Raw genomic sequence first — 23,052 nt, forward strand, 5'->3', positions numbered from 1 at the left:
GCCAGAGAACATCTGTTCCTTTTTCTCTGAGTTTATGTCCCTGATGCTGCCACTCTGGCTCCCTCTCCCCATCTTTTTATGTCTCTATACCCCTATGTCCATGTTTGTTTTGTGATTCCTGTGTTTCCGTAAGTTTGTCTGTCCCTCTATTCTCCATCCATATCTGTGTCCTTGTCACAGTTTTTCTGGGTGTGATCCTGTGTCTTTGGTTGTGAGTATGTATATATGTCTGTCTATTGCTATGTTATAGGATCCTTTTTTGTTAATTAATTAATTCATTCTTTTAACAAATATTTACTAAGCACCTATTATGTGAGAGGCACTGGGGTTACATAGATGATTCAGAAAAGGTCCTTGCCCTCAAAGAGCTCACAGTCTAAGTCAGGGATCCAGACAAGTAAGCAGATGATTACTACACAGTATAAGTGCTGTGAGCGTGGAGGGATGGGGGTGGGCTATAAGAACCCAGAGGACAGGACCAAACTCAATCTAGGGCAGGCATCAGGAAAGGCCTCCTAGAAGAGGTAACAACAAGGACTTGAAGGATGAATTACATTCACCTACAGGAACAAAGGAAGAATGTCTCATGCAGAAGGAAAAACACATGCAATGGTCCAGTGGTAGGAGTGAGCACGGTTTGTTAGGGAAACTCTGAGAACCTCAGATATGCCATAGGAGTCAGGGAAAGGACAATGAAGATTCAGGAGTCCCTGACTCTATGTCTCTGCATGCCTATGTATTTTTATACGCTGGTATATGTGTTCCTTAGAACATGCATGAGTCTGTGTGTCCCTGTGTGTGCTTTCATGTCCTTGGGTCTCTGTCCCTGGCTCACCCCATGCCCTGGTTTCCAGATCTCCCAAATTCAGGTCTCCTGGCTCTGGAATTCAGAAGCTGTCACAGGACATAGGTGAGGTAGGGGTGGCCCAGAAGCAGCTCTACATGAGAGCGCTTCACCAGCCAGCAGGAAGCCCAGCGGGGCAGCAGCCTTGGTGAGTCCTTCAGCAGCCTCTTGCCTAGAATCACAGGCACATCTGGGCCATGGTGCCTTTGTAAGCATGGCCCCATAGGTCCTGTCACCAGTCGGATGTCTGCGTGCTGGAACTGCCCTGAGGGAGAGAGATGCAGTGCTAGTCAGGGAGGTGGCCTGAGTCCCTGCTTAGAGATCTGCAAGGAAGCTCAGCAGGAAATCCAGAGGGATTTAAAGGAGGAATAAGGAGGGGCAGCAAAGGACCAGAGGAGGGAAGAGGCTGGGCATTGTGGGAACTGTGCAGGAGCCAGATGGGGCTGGAGTGTAATATGGAAGTAGGGAGCCAAAGTGGATGAGATGGCAGAGAAAGGGGGACAACCAGGCTTGGAGGAGAAGACAGGGAAGATTAGAAAGAAGGAGACAAGAGGAGGGAGGAGACCCAGAGGAGGTAAAAATATCTGTTCAACCCACTGTCACTCTTTGATGTGAGTCTCTGCCTCAGGTTCTGCCAGTGTCTCCTGACCTACAGCCTGGCATTCTGCAACCTCCCTTCATAGCAGTCTCCAGAGGGATCTTTGTAACACCCAGATATGACTGTGTCTCTCTTCTGCTTATAACCCTTCATGGCTCCTCATTGCTTTCAGGATAAAGCACAATTCCTCATCCTAGCATTCAACTCTGTCAACTCAACTCCATTTCCTCCAACTTCTGTTCCTTTCCTCCACTCTTGTTTAGCCTTTCAGACTCAGTGTGGGTGTGTCTACCTCCTCTAGGAGGTCTTTCTCTCTTGAGCTCTGAGGCTGGGCAAGTTCCCCCACTCTGGTTTTCTCTAGCTCCCTGGGCAGCTTTCTGTCCAGCAATGATCCCCTCCTGTGTTCAGTATCCATATCTGGGTCTGTCCTCTGTCAAGATGAGGAGCTCCCCGAGGGAAAAGCCTGTCTCTGATTCCTCTTCCTGGTTGGGGGTATAGGTACCTTTCACCCTGACACAGTCTTTTTGGGGGCTGGTGCTCCCTGGCCCCTCTCAGCCTCAGCTGCACTTACCTATCAGGCCACGGGCTGAGGGGCTGAGGCCTGAGCCATTGGCCACATAGAACCCCAGGTGGGGTAGTTGCAGGGTACTGGGATGTCTGTAGCGGTGCCGGAGGACTAGGAACTCAAGGTAGGGCCCAAGGCGGAGGGTAAGGCGGGCTGCAGCAGCCACATAGAGCTCCAGATGGGGCCTCTTCAGTAGGGCAGGTCGGTCCCAGGACAGGCGCAAGGTACCCTCACCTCGCAAAGATATAGAACTGCGGCTGATGGTGATAGTGTAGGCCCGGGGTTTGTCTGTAGTGACTGTGATGATCTGGAAGTAGGTGCGAGTCTGGTCCTTGTGGCCCGGCCTTGGTGGTGCGCCTAGCAGCTTCCCACTCACGTGCAGCCCTGGAAGGAGGGGAGTGTGGGCCTGGAGTGGGGGCTTTTGCATGGTCGTTTACATGGTCACCCACAGCATGGGCAGATGAAGTAGTGCAGATTTGTTGCTAGAGGGCCAGCTCCTGATAGAACTACTTTTACCATGGTCCACCTGGCTGCTGCTTCCTGAGCAGTGTGGGGTGGGGGCATGTAGTATGTGTGCACATGCTTACCCCAGTGTGGTTGTTTGCATATATATGTGTGTTTGCCTCTGAGTGTGTAATGTGTTGTTTGGTTATGTTCATATGAGTAACTCTGGGCATATCAGTACATCTGCATGTTTGGAGAAGATGGTATGTTAGAGTGCATATATTTGTTTATATGTTTATGTATGTGCCTCTGGATATGTTGGTGTTATATGTCTTTGTGCAATAGTGTATGTTGTGTGTACCTGGTTATGTGTTGGTGTGTACTGATGTGTATCTGGAGTGTCAGTGTGTGTGCATCTGGATTTGTGTCATTGTTTTGTTTGGTGGGTATTTCCATGCATCAGTGTTTTTCATATAACTAAAGTAACAGAGTATGTTTGCTGCCTATATGTGTTGAATTCCTGGAAATTGGAATTAACCTGGGGGTATTCAGTGCTTGTATGCCCAAGTGTGTTGATGTGCATGTCATTGTGTATATCTGGGCATGCATTGTGTGTCACCATGTGTCTAGGTGCATATTTGCATATTTGTGGGTGGAAGGAGTGTCAAAATATGTACACCACAGTGTGTATGAGGAGTCTTCAAAAAGTTCATGGAAAATGCATTTTATGAAAAACTATGCATGGATTTCAAAATTTTTTGCACCAAAATAAACTAATTTGTTACAACACGGATGAACCAGATCTAGTTTGAAGCATTGAGAAGGACAAGACATCAGTTTGAAAAGAGCGCCTATCAGAGCAGCATGAACTCTGCTAAAATTGAAGGAAGAACAATTTATGGTGAAGCTTGGGTGCAAGAATGGTAAAATTATTGGTGTTTTATGAAAAGTTTATAAGGACAATGTCCTAAAGAAAGCAGCACTTTACAAATGGATAACTCGTTTTAAGAAGGGATGAGACAATGTTGAAGATGAAGAAGCCTGCAGCTGCAGACCATCTACATCAATTTGCGAGGAAAAAATCATCTTGTTCATGCTCTAATTGAAGAGAACTGGCAATTAACAATGGAAACAGTAGCCAACACCATAGACATCTCAGTTGGTTCAGCTTACACAATTCTGACTGAAAAATTAAAGTTGAGTAAACTTTCAACTCGACAGGTGCCACAACCATCACCAGATGCACCCAGATCACCTGCAGACAAGAGCAGAGCTTTCAATGAAAACTTTAAACAAGTGGGATCAAGATCCTAAAGCATTCCCTCAAAGAAGTATAACAGAAAATGAAACATGGCTTTATCAGTATGATTGGTATCATCCTGAAGACAAAAACACAATCAAAGCAATGGCTAACAAGAGGTAGAAGTGGTTCAGTCAAAGCAAAAGCAGACTTGTCAAGAGCAAAGGTCATGGCAACTGGTTTTTGGAGATGCTTAAGACATTTTACTAGTTGACATTCTGGAGGGCCAAAGCATGATAATATCTGCTTATTATGAGAATGCTTTGAGAAAGTTAGCCAAAACTTTAGTAGAAAAATGCCTGGGAAAGCCTCACTGGAGAATTCTTCTCCACCATGACAATCCTTCTGCTCATTTCTCTCATCAAACAAGGGCAATTTTTCAAGAGTTTTGATGGGAAATCATTAGGCATCGACCTTACAGTCCTGATTTGGCTCCTTCTGACTTATTTTTGCTTCCTGATCTTAAACAATCTTTAAAGGGCACCCAGTTTTCTTCATTTTAAAATAATGTATAAAACACTGCATTAACATGGTTTAATTCCCAGGACCCTCAGTTCTTTATGGATGGACTAAATGACTGCTATCCTTGCTTATCTTGTATTTGATGGAGCTTGTGTTGATAAATAATGTTTATGTTTTTAATTTTTTATCGTTTAATTCCATTTTACCACAACCTTTTTGAAGTTCCATCATATTTGTGTGAGTTTACTCTATGCCCTTTTGTGTGTTTATCTGTGAGTATCTTGGTGTTTGAGTGTATTCACGTGTGTTTTCATGTGTGTCTTGGTGTGTTCTTGTGTGTTACCATGTGTTAGTGAGGTGCATTTCTATGTGCCTGGGGTATTAGCCCACAAATGTCTAGGGGTATTGACATGGATATATCCAGCTGTGGTGTATGGGGATGGAGTTCTTAGGGCTCGTACCTGCCTTTGGGTCCTCTATGAGCTGCAGCAAGTCCCCAGGGTGCCCATTCAGTGTGAAGCAGATCTTCTCTTCTGAGTGTGGGATTTGGATCACAAAGTGGGGGTCCCCGTCCACTGCAAGGCAGAAGATACAAGTCTAAAGTTGAAGGAATAAATGGAAGGGAGAGGGGAAGAGAGAGGAGAGAAAGGGAAGAGGTTATGTCTATTTCCCCAGCCCCAGTCCCAGTGCACAAGCTGCCCTGTACTCAAAGAGGGAAGTCATGGGGGTGACTGGCTTACCTGAGGAGGAGAAGGTGAAGATGCTAGGTAATGTGCCTGCAAAGGAGAGAGAGACTGTGTTGGGAAGGGACTAATCTATCACATCCCTAGGAATTCTGGGACCTCCTCCCAGATAAAGGCCAAATTCCTGTGTTCAGCATTTAAGGCTTTTCTGAAATCTAGTCCCTGCCTAGCTCTCCAGTCTTTAGGCTCTAGCCCAACCAAACTATTGTTATGAGTGTCCTACCTTCTCTTCCTAGGGACCCTTTACTCTTGTTTTTCCTGCCACCTGGAATGTTTTCCTTTCCCTTAACTACCAGGGATGAATTTCTAGTTATCCTTCAAGGCCAGCCCAAATGCTATTTTCTCTTGCTCTCTGCCTGTGGTAGATAGAATTCTAAGATGGCCCCCAGGATCCCTTGGTGTACACACTCTGTAAAATCCCCAGAGCTGTGAATATCATGAAATATCCTCCCAGAAATAGGTTATTTCATGTGACCCTATTGACCTTATGAAGAGTATATTATCCAGGTGGGGCTGACCTATTCATGTAAGCCCTTAAAATTTGCATCTAGAGGTCAGAGATAGAGGTGTCAGAGAAATTTAAAATGTGAGAATGGTTTGGCATTAGGGGAATGCTCCATGGCTGCCTTTGAAGATGGAGGGGAACTACATGGCAAGGAATGCAGGAGATTTCTAGGTACTGAGAGTGGCCCCAGGTAAACTCTAGCAGCTGACAGCGATCCTCCAGCCAACAGCCAGCAAGTAAACAGGGACCTCAGTCCCAGCAACAAAAATAACTAAATTCTGCTAACAATGTGAATGAGTGTGGAAGAGGATGAGAGCTCAGTGTGACAGACACCTTGATTTCAGTCTTGTGAGACCCTGAGCAGAGAATCTAACTAAGCTATTTCTAGACTACTGACTTACAGAACTGTGAGATTATTAATTGGTGTTGTTTTAAGCCACTAAATTTGTGGTAAATGTTACACAACAATAGAAAACTAATACATTACCTCCCTCTGGGCTCCCACAATGTCAATAAGAATTCTAGTGGAATGGAAATGAAGGCTCAGGGGATCTTTGTCAGGGGAGCTCCTTGCTCACCTTTTGCTAACCCCACAGAACTTCCTTGAGATTCCATGCTGCCTCCAGCTCCTCCCAGGATCTCCTCAGAATCGCCATCCCAGTTTGGACTTCCTGCCAAGCACAAAAGAAATAAGAAAACCCTTCAAATTCCCAGGGCAAAAGCTCACAATCCTCTGACAAGGAGAGCCCTCACTGGCTCTGCAGGCTGACCTGCCCATCTCCAGGACTGGGACCTTATGCTCTCCACAGCCTCTTAATCTTTCAAGCTCAGATATGTTCAAAGTTCTTCCTTATAGCATTTATACATTCATTTGTCCATTCATTCATTCAGGCATTGCTTAGGTATCAGGTATATGATGTTGAAAACTAGAGACATAGTTTCTGACCTGGTGAAGCTCATAGTTTAGCAGGGGGTGGCAGACATGAATGAAATCATAATTTATCACAAATGGTAATAAATGTTATTAGAAAAAAATAATGGGGTGACCGAAGGAGTTAAACAGAGACCTGAAGTAGCCTGCTTGGGGGAGGGTGGGTAAGGAGATCTGAGCTGAGATCTAAGGCATGAGCTGGAGTTTGAAGGGTAATGGAAGGGATGAAGGCAGCAGGAAGGGGTAGGACAAAGCGGGTCAGGTGATTATGAAGCAGAGAGAGTAGCTTGAAAAAAGTCTCTGGGTGAAGATGGGGTAGGGTGTTCATTGGAGAAGCAAAGTAGAGACCAGTGGGGCTGGAGTTCAGAGAATGGGTGGGAGAGGGTGAGGTCATAGAGGAATGGGGGTAGGGAGCAGATCACACAGAGCCTCTTGGCCATGAAGAGGACTTTTAACTTCATTCTAAGTGTGATGGGAAACCCTTGAGGGACTTTAAGTAGGGAAGGGGCATGAAGTGATTTGTGTCTTTAAAGGATCCCTTTGGCTGCTGGGAGAGATTGGCCTGTAGCAGGACAGGAGAGGAAGCGGGGAAACCAGTGAGGAGGCTGGAACAGTTTTCTAGGTGAGACACAATGGTGGTTTGCTGTAGCACAGTGACATTTGGGGTGGTGGGAAGTGGAAGGATTTGGTAAATATATTAGAGGTAGCATTGTCAATAACTGAGGGTGGATAGGATATTGGAGGGGTGTCTGAGGAGAGAGGCATGTAGAGGATATCATACCCAAATTTGCATCCCTGTGATTTAGGCACCCTCAATGTGTTCTAATCCTGCCCTATAAGGTCACCTAGGAAATGTCACTCCTTCTCTTAGGAAGGCAGGATACTGGAGTGGTGAATCACATTCATTCTGTGACCAGATTGTATGAGTTCAACTCTCTGACTAGCTGTGTGACATTGAGAAACTTATTTTACCTCTCTGTGCTTCATTCTCCTCACGTGTAAAATGAAGATGTCAACCGTTTCTTGTGAGGATTAAATGAGGGACAAGTACAATATGCAGAGCAGTACTTGTGCATAGGAAGAGCTGACAAATGTTAACTTATTATTTCATATTTTTTTGGAAATTAAAGATAATTTTAATTATCTTCCCCAATTCTTTCCCCCTGTCATTAAGCAGGACTATTCACAGAGCACAGAAAAACCAATAAGACCCGCCTTGTCCGATGATGCATTCCTCCCCTGCTTGGGAAGCATCAGCAATTCTCTTGTCGAACAAAGCAAATGTCAAAGCTAACCCTTGGCCAATTTGTTTCTGTTCAGCCTTCCCAGTCTCAACACTCCTCCTCTCCCAAGGCCTCTAATTCCGTGCATGTATACTGAGGCCCAGATAAGTTAAGTAACTGGTCCAAAGTCCCAAAGCAAGCAAGCAATCAAGCAAGGAAGCAGCTGTCCCATCACTGGAGTCTACATAAGCCTTGTAGATTCCTAGCTCCTAGTACTGTCCATTCATACCTCACCCTCATGGCTCGACCTCTCACCCATGGCACTCACCATCTTCATCAGGAGTGAGGAAGGTATAGAAAACTGGTGGGTTCAAGGACTCCACGAACTTGGATTCCACCATTGATTCAGACAGCAGCTGTAGCTCCTCGGGGAGAAGGAGCAGACTGATGGCCTCAGGGAGGACGCTAGAAGGCAGCAAGATTGGCAGGTTTGGAGGGCTGCCTTCTGATGTAGGCCTGGAGCTGTTGAGTAGGCTCATTGTTGGAACTCCTGGCCTAGATGGTCCCAGAACTTGTCCGGTCCTCTGGAGACCCGGGAGCAGATCATGCTGATGCCAGAACCTTCCAGGGGGCAGAGTGGGAGTAAAAGGCATGGGGAGGGGTTCTCCAAGGACAGAGGTGGTTGTGGTACTACTGGGACCTGTGGAACTTGAGATTGTATTTGGAAATGTGCTTAGGCTCTCGGGAAGTGGGGGCCTTGGTCTGTCAGGTCTAGGAGGTAGTGGGGTTTGGGGCATATGGTGATTTGGGGCCTCAGGCTTGGAAATTGATATGCTTGTGGAAATTTGGTGTGGTGGGGCACTTGGTTTAAGAGATAATGAGACTTTAGGGGTCTTGGACAAGAGGATTCCAGGCCTGGGGTGTGGCATGTTGTTTCGGGTCTTGGGAGCAGGAACCCTAAGTCTGCTGTGTGGTGGGTACTTGGGAATCTGAAGTGTAGAGACTCCACGTCTTGACTGTGGCAGGCCTTTAGGTGACTGTGATGTGAGTGCCCCAAGTTGGGGGTGTGATGGAGCACCAGGTCTGGAATGCAGTGGAGTAACATGTTTCACAGTGTCAGCTTTGGGCAAGGCTGGGATGCCAGGTTTCAGAGGTGGGACTTGTGTCTTGGAGTTCATGGGTAATATATCAGGATTCTGGTGTAATAGAGTGCTGAGCTTCAGAGGCAACAGAGTACCAGAATTTGAGGGCACAAGAACGGTAGGTTTTGTCCTGAGAGTTGCCTGGGCCAAGGTGCCAGAATCCTGTTGTGCTGGAGTTTTGGCCTTTGGGTATGTAGGCGTTGATAGGGTGTGAGGGCTCTCTTCCAATGGCTCCAACTCTTTGGAACTTAGCATCTTCTTGGTGGAGGCAGTAGTAGTTGAGGATAAGTAGAACTTTGGTTTCACAGGCCTTGATTTGGGGGAGATGACCTTGGGCACCAAGGCTGGCTGAGCTGTGCTTATCCCTAGGCCATGCCTGCTGCTGGATGAGGGCATTATGGTGCCTGGCCCAGCAGAGGTGGAGGTGTGTCTCCTGGTCTCCTCACTGGCCTCCTTGGGTTGCACCATGACCAGCGAAGTCAGAGGTGTGACAAAGTTGTATTCAAGGGACAGGTTGAGGACTTTGGCAGCCAGTAGGTGGCGAATGGTGGTGTCACGAGCTTGGAAGCGTGCGTCCAGCAACTCTCCAATGGTGACGTAGGCCCAGAGGCGGCGGATGAAGTGGGCCACATTGGGGGCTGGCTCCCCTGGGCAACCAAAGGTCTTCTGGCTGTTGTTGGTGGCCCCTTCACTGTGGCGGGCCACAAGAAGCTGATCCTTGGGGCCACGGGCTGCCAGGTGGATGCCCAGTTCCTGTTTGCCTGGCTGTACCTGTCCTGCCACCACCAGCTCTGAGCCACCAAAGTAATTGGGGAAAACGGCCCAAGGGGAGGCCCCAACCAAGCCGCCCAGGTAGTTCAGACGCACATCTGCCAGCAGAGGCATGGAGATCTCCTCATAGAGGCCCTCCAGCTGTAGGGCCGCATCAGTGTCCTCATATATGCGCCGGGCTATTCCCCGGTTTTCCAGGGACAGGCGGCGCAGCAGTGTAAAGTCAGCATCATCCCCAAAGGCCAAGCTGAAAAGGGATACCCTGTGGCCTACTGCCTGACGGACATTGGAGAGGATCACACTGGGGGTCGTCACGCCAGCCGTGGGCTCCCCATCTGTCAGGAAGATGATAAGAGGGATCATCCCCACACTGGGGCCCCTCCCAGGCTCCTGGTTGCTATGGTTCAGCACTGAAGCAGCTGCCAGCAGAGCTGAGTTGATGTCGGTCCCTAATTGGGGAATATATTGTGAGACCATCTTCTCTGGTCACTTCTACCCCCATTGCAGACAAACTGGGCACCTCACCAACCTCCCAGGCTCGCAGCTCCTTATCTTTGCTCAGGCAGTATCCACTGTTTCTCCTTCCCAACTTCTCCACTCCCACCCAGACTTGCTGAGATCTGACATTGAGGCCCACATGTCCTTGGCTTTTATCACTCTCTGTCTCACACTGTTCTTTGTCTGTTTCCTTGGTGGTGCAGGGTCGAGGGGGGAGATGTCTCATTTCCCAGCGAGACTGGCAGGTTCTCAAGGATAGCACCACCACCCCCCTCCCCGCCTTCTTCTTGCTACAGGGGAAGAAAGGACAGAGTTGACAGGAGGCAGTGGATAGAGGAGAATTCAGTAGTTGTTGGAGATGATTGCTCAAAAGCTAGAATCAGGGCAGCAGCTTTCTCAAATGCTTGGAAATAAATATCTAGATTATTGATTTGAAGAAAGTTTAGCAAATTCTTTCAAGTGTTTGCTTTAAAGAGGAGGAAACTGAGGCCAAAAAGAAATGTGTCCTAAGACACATGGAGAATCAGCCGTGCTCTTTCTACAAGGAAAGGGTGATGGGAGAACACAGAGGACAAAGGACCATATTTGTGTGAAATGTAGTCTTGATATTTCAGGCACTGTGAGAGTTGAGGAGGATGGGGGAATGAAGAGAGGTTTCACCACAGCCTGCCCATTTGGGTGGGTAGATTTAACACTTACAACCATCGGCTTCCATGCGATGCAGGTAGTCCTTGGCACCGTGGACATTCTGGATGGTGGCCTGGATAGAGCCTCCAGCTTTCCAGACATTAATTGTGTCAGAAAAGGATATGATGTTGAAGTAGTCATTGGCTCGAAGGTCACTGAGGATCACATTCATGGCCTTTTTAGTCTGTGGGATATGGATGAAATGAAGGGAATGGGACAAGACTTGAGGTCTATGAGATTGAAAGGCTTTTTCTACACAAGGCATTAAAATCTAAGTGTTATATGGTTTCGAGACCCTCTTACTGCAGGACTCTGTGAATCTAGGATTCTCAGGTGAAAATATAGGTTCCAAGGCATTGAACTGCACTGTTTAATATGGTAGCTAATAATAGTCACATGTAGCTACTTATATTTGAATATAAACTAGCTAAAATTAAAGAAAAATTTAAACATTTAATTCTTTACTTGCAGTAGCCACATTTCAAGTGTTCAATAGCCACATGTTGCCAGTGGCTACTATATGAGATAGCACAGAATTTTAGGTCATTTCTGTTATCACGAAAGTCATATTGGATGCTGATGGTCTAAAAGGTTCAAGCTCCATGTTTTTAGAGCTCTAGAATTCATTTGCTATATGGTTCCTGGGCTCCATGACCCAGGATTCAATGATTCCAGGATTCTAATGTTTAGGACCTTTATGATCCCAGGTCTTTAGAGCTGCCTTTCAATGACTTTGCATGCTTTGGTTCTGCTGTAATCTGCTCTTCTGCCTCACCCTCCATTTCTTCCAGGCTAGTCTCACCAGCCCCTAGAAAACTCAGATTCCAGTTTAACTCCATAAACCTTGCTCTTTTGTGCTCTTTAGATAGCATACTCCTCTCCAACTTCCCTTTATTTATTCACATCTTTACTGTTCTTTCAGTTGCTCCTTCTCTGGAAAGTTCTTCCTTAAGTTGCCAACCCTGACCCGTGCCCTTCTCACTTAGATATTCCCTGTCCCAGACTGTTCACTGACTGTTTTACATGAAATATTTTTACTTTCTATCCAAATATTGAACTCTTTGAGAGAAGGGTTTATAATGCTTCTTTTTCTTGTCTCCCCCCTCTATGGCAACACTAACATAGGGCTAGGCCCATAGGAGGTTCAGGGAATACAGTATATAGGATCTACTATTAGGTATCATTTACAGGACACTTGCTATGCTCCAGGCACTGTGCTAAATCCTTTAGATGCATCAGCTCATTTAATTATCACAGCAACACAATGAAGAAGGTACTAATATTATCCTCATTTTACAGGTGATGACACTGAGACTCAGAGAGGTGGTGACTTGCTTAAGGTCACACAGCTAGTCATTGATGGACAAGGGATTCAAATCCACATTTGGGAGCTTTTAAGTCCAGTGACCCTAAGCACAATATTATGATATTATGCTTTCAATCCTTTATATAGGTATGGATTTCAGAGACCACGGGAAGGACACTTGAGAACCACCTTTCTCTACACCTTAAACTGATAGGAAATGTCTTGAATGCTTCTAAGTGGATTAGAGTCTTTTCTGCCATAGGGAGACCTCTGGGGATAAGTCATACATTCTGGGACAGGGAGCTAAGCACCATACTCTTGTTTCCATTGAGAGGGAAGAGACTTAATAGGATGGCTTTTCCTGAGAAGAGCAGTAGAAAAGTGAGAGCCTATGAGGTCCTAGAAGTCAGAATCTCTTGTTGACCAGGAATAGATTGTTTGTAGAAGTGTGCTGTTTAATCTCCAATTACTTTGAGATTTCCCAGCTATCTTTCTGTAGTTGACTTCTAGATTAATTTCATTTGATTTGAAAGCATACTTGGTATGATTTATATTATTTTAAATTTGTTAAGGTACGTTTTAAGGCCAAGGATATGGTCTGTCTTGGTAAATGCTCCATGTGAGCTTGAGATGAATGTGTAATCTGCTGTTGTTGAATAAAGTATTCTAGAAATGTCAATTCAATCCAGTTAATTGATGGTGCTGTTCAGTTCAACTATGTCCTTACTGATTCTCTGCCTGCTGAATCTGTCAATCACTGATAAAGGGATGATGAAGTCTCTAATTATAATAGTGGATTCATATATTTTTACCTTCCAGTTTCATCAGTCTTTACTTCATATATTTTGGTATGTTGTTGTTCACTGGATGCACATTAAGGATTGTTTGTCTTCTTGGAGAATTTCCCCTTTATCATTATATTTGTTTTATTGTTATATCATATAATACAACTGTTTATTGCTGAAAATTTCCTTGCTTTGAAGTCTATTTTGTCCAAAACTAATACAGCTACCCCAGCCAGCTTTCTTTAATTTGTGTTAGCATGGTATATCTTTCTCTATCCCTTTGCTTTTGATTTATCTGTGTCTTTATATTTAAAGTGGTTTTCTTATAAACAAACTACAATTTGGTCTTATTTTATTATACACACTGAGAGTCTCTGTCTTTTAATTGGTATATTTATTTATTATTATTATTATTATTATTATACTTTAAGTTCTACGGTACATGTGCATAATTGCAGGTTTGTTTCATATGTATACTTGTGCCATGTTGGTGTGCTTCACCCATCAACTCATCAGCACCCATCTATTCGTCATTTATATCAGGTATAACTCCCAATGCAATCCCTCCCCCCTCCCCCCTCCCAATGATAGGCCCCAGTGTGTGATGTTCCCCTTCCCAAGTCCAAGTGATCTCATTGTCCAGTTCCCACCTATGAGTGAGAACATGCCGTGTTTGGTTTTCTGTTCTTGTGATAGATTGCTAAGAATGATGGTTTCCAGCTGCATCCATGTCCCTACAAAGGACGCAAACTCATCCCTTTTATGGCTGCATAGTATTCCATGGTGTATATGTGCCACATTTTCTTAATCCAGTCTGTCACAGATGGACATTTGGGTTGATTCCAAGTCTTTGCTATTGTGAATAGTGCCGCAATAAACATACGTGTGCATGTGTCTTTATAGCAGCATGATTTATAATCCTTTGGGTATATACCCAGTAGTGGGATGGCTGGGTCATATGGTACATCTAGTTCTAGATCCTTGAGGAATTGCCATACTGTTTTCCATAATGGTTGAACTAGTTTACAATCCCACCAACAGTGTAAAAGTGTTCCTATTTCTCCACATCCTCTCCAGCACCTGTTGTTTCCTGACTTTTTAATGATTGCCATTCTAACTGGTGTGAGATGGTATCTCATTGGGGTTTTGATTTGCATTTCTCTGATGGCGAGTGATGATGAGCATTTTTTCATGTGTCTGTTGGCTGTATGAATGTCTTTTTTTGAGAGATGTCTGTTCATATCCTTTGCCCAGTTTTGATGGGGTTGTTTGTTTTTTTCTTGTAAATTTGTTTGAGTTCTTTGTAGGTTCTGGATATTAGCCCTTTGTCAGATGAGTAGATTGCAAAAATTTTCTCACATTCTGTAAGTTGCCTGTTCACTCTGATGGTAGTTTCTTTTGCTGTGCAGAAGCTCTTTAGTTTAATTAGATCCCATTTGTCAATTTTGGCTTTTGCTGCCGTTGCGTTTGGTGTTTTAGACATGAAGTACTTGCCCATGCCTATGTCCTGAAGGGTACTACCTAGGTTTTCTTCTAGGGTTTTTATGGTTTTAGGTCTAACATTTAAGTCTCTAATCCATCTTGAATTAATTAGCATATAAGGAGTAAGAAAAGGATCCAGTTTCAGCTTTCTACTTACAGCTAGCCAATTTTCCCAGCACCATTTATTAAATAGGGAATCCTTTCCCCATTTCTTGTTTCTCTCAGGTTTGTCAAAGATCAGATGGCTGTAGATGTGCGGTATTATTTCTGAGGACTCTGTTCTGTTCCATTGGTCTATATGTTTGTTTTGGTACCAGTACCATGCTGTTTTGGTTACTGTAGCCTTGTGGTATAGTTTGAAGTCAGGTAGCATGATGCCTCCAGCTTTGTTCTTTTGACTTAGGATTGTCTTGGCAATGCGGGCTCTTTTTTGGTTCCATATGAACTCTAAAGCAGTTTTTTCCAATTCTGTGAAGAAACTCATTGGTAGCTTGATGGGGATGGCATTGAATCTATAAATAACCTTGGGCAGTATGGCCATTTTCACAATATTGATTCTTCCTATCCATGAGCATGGTATGTTCTTCCATTTGTTTGTGTCCTCTTTTATTTCATTGAGCAGTGGTTTGTAGTTCTCCTTGAAGAGGTCCTTGATATCCCTTGTAAGTTGGATTCCTAGGTATTTTATTCTCTTTGAAGCAATTGTGAATGGAAGTTCATTCATGATTTGGCTCTCTGTTTGTCTGTTACTGGTGTATAAGAATGCTTGTGATGTTTGCACATTAATTTTGTATCCTGAGACTTTGCTGAAGTTGCTTATCAGCTTAAGGAGATTCTGGGCTGAGACAGTGGGGTTTTCTAAATATACAATCATGTCATCTGCAAACAGGGACAATTTGACTTCTTCTTTTCCTAACTGAATACCCTTGATTTCTTTCTCTTGCCTGATTGCCCTAGCCAGAACTTCCAACACTATGTTGAATAGGAGTGGTGAGAGAGGGCATCCCTCTCTTGTGCCAGTTTTCAAAGGGAATTTTTCCAGTTTCTGCCCATTCAGTATGATATTAGCTGTGGGTTTGTCATAAATAGCTCTTATTATTTTGAGATACGTTCCATCAATACCGAATTTATTGAGCGTTTTTAGCATGAAGGGCTGTTGAATTTTGTCAAAAGCCTTTTCTGCATCTATTGAGATAATCATGTGGTTCTTGTCTTTGGTTCTGTTTATATGCTGGATTACGTTTACTGATTTGCGAATGTTGAACCAGCCTTGCATCCCAGGGATGAAGCCCACTTGATCATGGTGGATAAGCTTTTGGATGTGCTGCTGAATCCGGTTTGCCAGTATTTTATTGAGGATTTTTGCATCGATGTTCATCAGGGATATTGGTCTACAATTCTCTTTTTTTGTTGTGTCTCTGCCAGGCTTTGGTATCAGGATGATGTTGGCCTCATAAAATGAGTTAGGGAGGATTCCCTCTTTTTCTATTGATTGGAATAGTTTCAGAAGGAATGGTACCAGCTCCTCCTTGTACCTCTGGTAGAATTCAGCTGTGAATCCATCTGGTCCTGGACTTTTTTTGGTTGGTAGGCTATTAATTATTGCCTCAATTTCAGAGCCTGCTATTGGTCTATTTAGGGATTCAACTTCTTCCTGGTTTAGTCTTGGAAGAGTGTAAGTGTCCAGGAAATTATCCATTTCTTCTAGATTTTCTAGTTGATTTGCGTAGAGGTGTTTATCGTATTCTCTGATGGTAGTTTGTATTTCTGTGGGGTCGGTGGTGATATCCCCTTTATCATTTTTTATTGCGTCTATTGGATTCTTCTCTCTCTTCTTCTTTATTAGTCTTGCTAGTGGTCTATCAATTTTGTTGATCTTTTCAAAAAACCAACTCCTGGATTCATTGATTTTTTGGAGGGTTTTTTGTGTCTCTATCTCCTTCAGCTCTGCTCTGATCTTAGTTATTTCTTGCCTTCTGCTAGCTTTTGAATGTGTTTGCTCTTGCCTCTCTAGTTCTTTTAATTGTGATGTTAGACTGTCAATTTTAGATCTTTCCTGCTTTCTCTTGTGGGCATTTAGTGCTATAAGTTTCCCTCTACACACTGCTTTAAATGTGTCCCAGAAATTCTGGTAAGTTGTATCTTTGTTCTCATTGGTTTCAAAGAACATCTTTATTTCTGCTTTCATTTCGTTATGTACCCAGTAGTCATTCAGGAGCAGGTTATTCAGTTTCCATGTAGTTGAGCGGTTTTGATTGAGTTTCTTAGTCCTGAGTTCTAGTTTGATTGCACTGTGGTCTGAGAGGCAGTTTGTTATAATTTCTGTTCTTTTACATTTGCTGAGGAGTGCTTTACTTCCAATTATGTGGTCAATTTTGGAATAAGTGCGATGTGGTGCTGAGAAGAATGTATATTCTGTTGATTTGGGGTGGAGAGTTCTATAGATGTCTATTAGGTCCGCTTGGTGCAGAGATGTTTTCAATTCCTGGATATCCTTGTTAACTTTCTGTCTCGTTGATCTGTCTAATGTTGACAGCGGAGTGTTGAAGTCTCCCATTATTATTGTATGGGAGTCTAAGTCTCTTTGTAAGTCTCTAAGGACTTGCTTATGAATCTGGGTGCTCCTGTATTGGGTGCATATATATTTAGGAGAGTTAGCTCTTCCTGTTGAATTGATCCCTTTACCATTATGTAATGGTCTTCTTTGTCTCTTTTGATCTTTGTTGGTTTAAAGTCTGTTTTATCAGAGACTAGGATTGCAACCCCTGCTTTTTTTTTGTTCTCCATTTGCTTGGTAGATTCCTCCATCCTTTTATTTTGAGCCTATGTATGTCTCTGCATGTGAGATGGGTCTCCTGAATACAGCAGACTGATGGGTCTTGACTCTTTATCCAGTTTGCCAGTCTGTGTCTTTTAATTGGAGCATTTAGTCCATTGACATTTAAGGTTAATATTGTTATGTGTGAACTTGATCCTGCCATTATGATATTAACTGGTTATTTTGCTCGTTAGTTGATGCAGTTTCTTCCTAGCCTCGATGTTCTTTACATTTTGGCACGTTTTTGCAATGGGTGGTACCGGTTGTTCCTTTCCATGTTTAGGGCTTCCTTCAGGGTCTCTTGTAAGGCAGGCCTGGTGGTGACAAAATCTCTAAGCATTTGCTTATCTGTAAAGGATTTTATTTGTCCTTCACTTATGAAACTTAGTTTGGCTGGATATGAAATTCTGGGTTGAAAATTCTTTTCTTTAAAATCGTTGAATATTGGCTCCCACTCTCTTCTGGCTTGTAGAGTTTCTGCCGAGAGATCTGCTGTTAGTCTGATGGGCTTCCCTTTGTGGGTAACCCGACCTTTCTCTCTGGCTGCCCTTAAGATTTTTTCCTTCATTTCAACTTTGGTGAATCTGGCAATTATGTGTCTTGGAGTTGCTCTTCTCAAGGAGTATCTTTGTGGTATTCTCTGTATTTCCTGAATTTGAATGTTGGCCTGCCCTACTATGTTGGGGAAGTTCTCCTGGATGATATCCTGAAGAGTGTTTTCCAACTTGGTTCCATTTTCCCCTTCATTTTCAGGCACCCCAATCAGACGTAGATTTGGTCTTTTTACATAATCCCATACTTCTTGCAGGCTTTGTTCATTTCTTTTTCTTCTTTTTTCTTTTGGTTTCTCTTCTCGCTTCATTTCATTCATTTGATCCTCAATCGCTGATACTCTTTCTTCCAGTTGATCGAGTCGGTTACTGAAGCTTGTGCATTTGTCACGTATTTCTCGTGTCATGGTTTTCATCTCTGTCATTTCGTTTATGACCTTCTCTGCATTAATTATTCTAGGTATCAATTCTTCCACTCTTTTTTCAAGATTTTTAGTTTCTTTGCGCTGGGTACGCAATTCCTCCTTTAGCTCTGAGAAGTTTGATGGACTGAAGCCTTCTTCTCTCATCTCGTCAAAGTCATTCTCTGACCAGCTTCGATCCGTTGCTGGCGATGAGCTGCGTTCCTTTGGAGGGGGAGATGCGCTCTTATTTTTTGAATTTCCAGCTTTTCTGCCCTGCTTCTTCCCCATCTTCGTGGTTTTATCTGTCTCTGGTCTTTGATGATGGTGACGTACTGATGGGGTTTTGGTATAGGTGTCCTTCCTGTTTGAGAGTTTTTCTTCTAACAGTCAGGACCCTCAGCTGTAGGTCTGTTGGAGATTGCTTGAGGTCCACTCCAGACCCTGTTTGCCTGGGTATCAGCAGCAGAGGTTGCAGAAGATAGAATATTGCTGAACAGCGAGTGTACCTGTCTGATTCTTACTTTGGAAGCTTCCTCTCAGGGGTGTACTCCACCCTGTGAGGTGTGGGGTGTCAGACTGCCCCTAGTGGGGGACGTCTCCCAGTTAGGCTACTCAGGGGTCAGGGACCCACTTGAGTAGGCAGTCTGTCCGTTCTCAGATCTCAACCTCCGTGTGGGGAGATCCACTGCTCTCTTCAAAGCTGTCAGACAGAGTCGTTTGCGTCTGCACAGGTTTCTGCTCCTTTTTTGTTGTTGTTGTTTAGCTGTGCCCTGTCCCCAGAGGTGGAGTCTACAGAGACAGGCAGGTTTCCTTGAGCTGCTGTGAGCTCCACCCAGTTTGAGCTTCCCAGCGGCTTTGTTTACCTACCTAAGCCTCAGCAATGGCGGGCGCCCCTCCCCCAGCCTCGCTGCTGCCTTGTGGTTAGATTGCAGACTGCTGTGCTCGCAATGAGGGAGGCTCCGAGGCTGTGGGACCTTCCTGGCAAGGTGTGGGATATAATCTCTTGGTGTGCCCGTTTGCTTGAAGCTCAGTATTGGGGTGGGAGTTACCCGATTTTCCAGGTGCTGTGTGTCTCAGTTCCCCTGGCTAGGAAAAGGGATTCCCTTCCCCCTTGTGCTTCCCAGGTGAGGCGATGCCTCGCCCTGCTTCAGCTCTCGCTGGTCGGGCTGCAGCAGCTGACCAGCACCGATTGTCCGGCACTCCCTAGTGAGATGACCCCAGTACCTCAGTTGAAAATGCAGAAATCACCGGTCTTCTGTGTTGCTGGCGCTGGGAGTTGGAGACTGGAGCTGTTCCTATTCGGCCATCTTGCTCCGCCCCCTCTTAATTGGTATATTTAAACCATTTATGATTACAGTCGTTACTGACATAGTTGGTTTAATATTTGCCATAGTTGTAAATGTTTTCTCTTCTTTTAAAATTCTTTATTCTCATGTCTTCCACTTATTCTCTGGCTTCTCTAGTTTTAATTGGGCATTTTACATGATCCTGTTTTATCTTATCTCTTAGAATATGCATTAGACTTCAAACATTTTAGCAGTTCCCGTAGAGTTTACAGTATACATTTACAACCAATCCAAATCCACTTTCAAATAACACTACACAGCTTTATGCATAGTGCAACTACCTTGTAACAGAGTATTCCCAATTATTCCCTCCCATCCTATACAATATTACTCTCATTAATAATTTCACTTATTTATAAGCTATATTCACTAAATACATTGTTGTTTATTATTATTTTGAAAAAATATTATCTGTTAGGTCAGCTAATAAGAAAACTAAAGTATTTTATTTTACCTTCCTGTATTCTTTCTCTAACACTTTTCCTTTCTTTATGTAGATCCAAGTATCTGAGATATATCATTTTCTTCCTCTATGTAGAACTTCTTTTAACATTTCTTGCAAAGCAAGTTTATTGGTGACAATTCCCAAAATTTTTGTTTGTTTGAGAAAGTCTTTATTTTTCTTTACTTTGGAAGAATAATTTTGATGTATACAGAATTCTAGGCTGGTGGGTTTTTCCCTTCAACACTTGTAGTATTTCACTCCACTTTCTTCTTGCTCCCATGGTTTCTGAAGAAAAGTCTGATATAGTTCATATCCTTGCTCTTCTATAGGTAAGGTACTTTTTCCTCTGGCTTTTAAAAAGATTTTTCTGCTGTCTGAATATGATATGCCTAGGTGTAGATTGTTTAGTATTTATCCTGCTTTGTGTTCTCCTAAGCTTCTTGGACCTGAGGTTGGTGTGCATAATTCATTTTGGAAAATTTGTATCTATTATTACTTCAAGTATTTCTTCTGTTCCTTTCTGTCTTTCTTCTCCTTCTATTATTTCCATGATGCATATGTAACACTTTTAAAATTGTTCCACAATTCTTGAATATTCTAGGGTGTTTCTTAAAATTCTTTTTTATTTTTGTTTTTTAGCTTCAGGAATTTCTATGAATGTATCTTCAAGCTCATTGATTCTTTACCCAACCATGTCCAGTCTACTGATGAGTGAATCAAAGGGATTCTTCATTCCTGTTACAGTATTTCTGATATCCAGTATTTCCTTTTTATTTTCCTAGGGTTTTCATGTCTCTGCTTACATTACCATGTGTTGTCCTTATTTGTGGTGCACTCTATCATTAGTTTCCACAGCATATTAATCATGGGTTTAAAAATTCTTGGTTTGACCCATTAAAAAATTGGCAAAGGATATGAACAGATACTTCTGAAAAGAAGACATACATGTGTACAACAATCATATGAAAAAAATGCTTAACATCACTGATCATTAGAGAAATGGAAATCAAAACCACAATGAGATACCATCTCACACCAGTCAGAATGGCTATTAAATAGTTAAAAAACAACAACAACAGATGCTGGCAAGGTTGTGGAGTAAAGGGAATGCTTATATACTGTTGGTGGGAGGGTAAATTAGTTCAACCATTGTGGAAGATAGTGTGGCGATTCCTCAAAGATCTAAAAACAGAAATACCATTTGACCCAGCAATCCCATTACTGGGTATATACCCAAAGGAATATAAGTCGTTCTACCATAAAGATACATGCATATGTATGTTCACTGCAGCACAATTCACAATAGCAGAGACATGGAATCAACCTAAATGCCCATCAATAGTGGACTTGATAAAGAAAATATGGTACATATACACCATGAAATACTATGCAGCCATAAAAAAGAATGAAATCCTGTCCTTTGAGGGAACAGGGATGGGAACTGGAGGCAATCATCCTAAGTGAGTTAATGCAGGAGCAGAAAACCAATGCTACATGTTCTGACTTATCAGTGGGAGCTAAACATTGAATACACATGTACACAAAGAAGGGGACAACAGACACTGGGGCCTCCTTGAGGGTGGAAGGTCAGAGAAGGGTGAAGATTGAAAAATGATATATTACATACTGTGCTTATTACCTGGGTGACAAAATAATCTGTACACCAAACACCTGCAATAGTCAATTTACCCATGTAACAAACCTGCACGTATCCACTGAACCTAAAATAAAAGTTGGAAAAAAATATTTCAATAAAAAATAAAATTGTTTGATAATTTCAACATCTCTAACATATTGAAGTCTGGCTGTGATGTTTGTTTACTCTCTTCAGACAGTGTTTTTTTTCCTTTTAGCATGCCTTCTCATTTTAGGTTGAAAGCCAGACATGATGTATCAGGTAAAAGGAAATAAACTAAATGGCATTTAATGTGGGATTTTAAGTTTATCTGGCTATGAGTTAGGTAATGTTTCCTGTTTGGAGCAGTTTTAGGTGTCAGAGGCTAAAATTACTACTTTTTTTTTTTTTTTTTTGGCAGGGTCTTGCTCTGTTGCCCCAGCCTGAGAGCAGTGGTGCGATCTTGGCTCACTGCAAGCTCCACTCACTGGGCTCAAACCATTTTCCAAATGTAGTCTCCTGAGTAGCTGGGACTACAGGTGTGCACCACCACACCTTGTTAATTTTTGTATTTTTAGTAGAGACAGGGTTTTGCCATGTTGCCCAGGCTGGTCTCAAACTCCTGGGCTCAAGTGATCCGCCTACCTCCGCTTCCCAAAGTGCTAGGATTACAAGCAGGAGCCACCGTGCCTGGCCAAAATTACTTCTAGTGTCCGTATTTTTGTTGCTTCTGTTGTCTTTGGTTTTCCCTAGTAACATTTTCTTAAATAGGGTTTGGGCTTGTAGTTCTATCAGCTGTAACTTTCCATTATTGTCGAGGAGCCCAGTTGATGTGGTGATAATGTGTGGAGTGAGAGGAAGCATTCTATACTCTTATGAGGAGGTCTCAGTCTTTTAGTGAATTGATGTCCCTGATATAGAAACTTTACAAGTGCTTCTGAGATTTTACCCCTCCTGATTGAGACAAAAAGGCTAGAAAGGGCTGGATTTGGGGAGATCCCTCCCCCTACACTGGGGCTGGGGAGCTGGCTTGGGGTACTACCCATTTTTCCCCAGGTTGCTCGACTCTGGTAAAACAAACTCAGCCTTAGGTCCCAAGGGCTATGTGATTGAAAGATTAAGGAGCAAAAGTTATATAATTGCAAGACACCAGAACAAAAAGCTCCAGGGTATTATGGTATGAAATGCTGCTTGCAGAACTTTATGGATTCAAGGGCTAAAGTCAAAGCGTGCTTGGTCTACGGCCTCAGAACTCTGACCCATGGGCACAGTGGTAGAAGTGCAACAAGATTAAAATTGATATTGCTTCTGACTCTATGGTTTCTAACTCTATAATACCAGTACTCTATACTATTAGGCCTTTAAAGTAAAAAAAAAAAAAAAAAAAAAAAAAAAAAAAATCAAAGACCCAAAACCTTGTGGCCTCAGGAAGACTCACAGTCTCTGTGACCTAAGGTTTTCTTGCTTCTGGATTCTAGGATCCCAGGGTGCTCTAGCTTGAGGGTCCTATATGACCCTGGGCTTTTGTGGTTGAGGGTCTCAATGGTTTCACATTGACCAATATGTCAATGTTCTTAGGACTCTGTG

At 43.3% G+C, this 23,052-nt stretch overlaps 1 protein-coding gene across 1 annotated transcript in view; it reads right to left on the minus strand.

Moving 5' to 3' along the window:
* Nucleotides 1-897: 897 nt before the first annotated feature.
* The window catches only part of ITIH6 (inter-alpha-trypsin inhibitor heavy chain family member 6), a 46,711-nt gene continuing 24,556 nt past the window's right edge, over nt 898-23,052 (minus strand). Inside the window, exons 7-13 of the mRNA XM_010388757.2 lie at nt 10,726-10,897; nt 7,944-9,977; nt 6,040-6,132; nt 4,954-4,989; nt 4,675-4,788; nt 2,014-2,391; nt 898-1,109 (exon numbers count right to left, since the gene is read on the minus strand). Coding sequence (XP_010387059.1) covers nt 898-1,109; nt 2,014-2,391; nt 4,675-4,788; nt 4,954-4,989; nt 6,040-6,132; nt 7,944-9,977; nt 10,726-10,897 — 3,039 coding nt within the window. The remainder of the gene's footprint in view (nt 1,110-2,013; nt 2,392-4,674; nt 4,789-4,953; nt 4,990-6,039; nt 6,133-7,943; nt 9,978-10,725; nt 10,898-23,052) is intronic.

Source organism: Rhinopithecus roxellana, chromosome 7, assembly GCF_007565055.1.
Source record: "Rhinopithecus roxellana isolate Shanxi Qingling chromosome 7, ASM756505v1, whole genome shotgun sequence".
Taxonomy (NCBI): Eukaryota; Metazoa; Chordata; class Mammalia; order Primates; family Cercopithecidae; genus Rhinopithecus; species Rhinopithecus roxellana.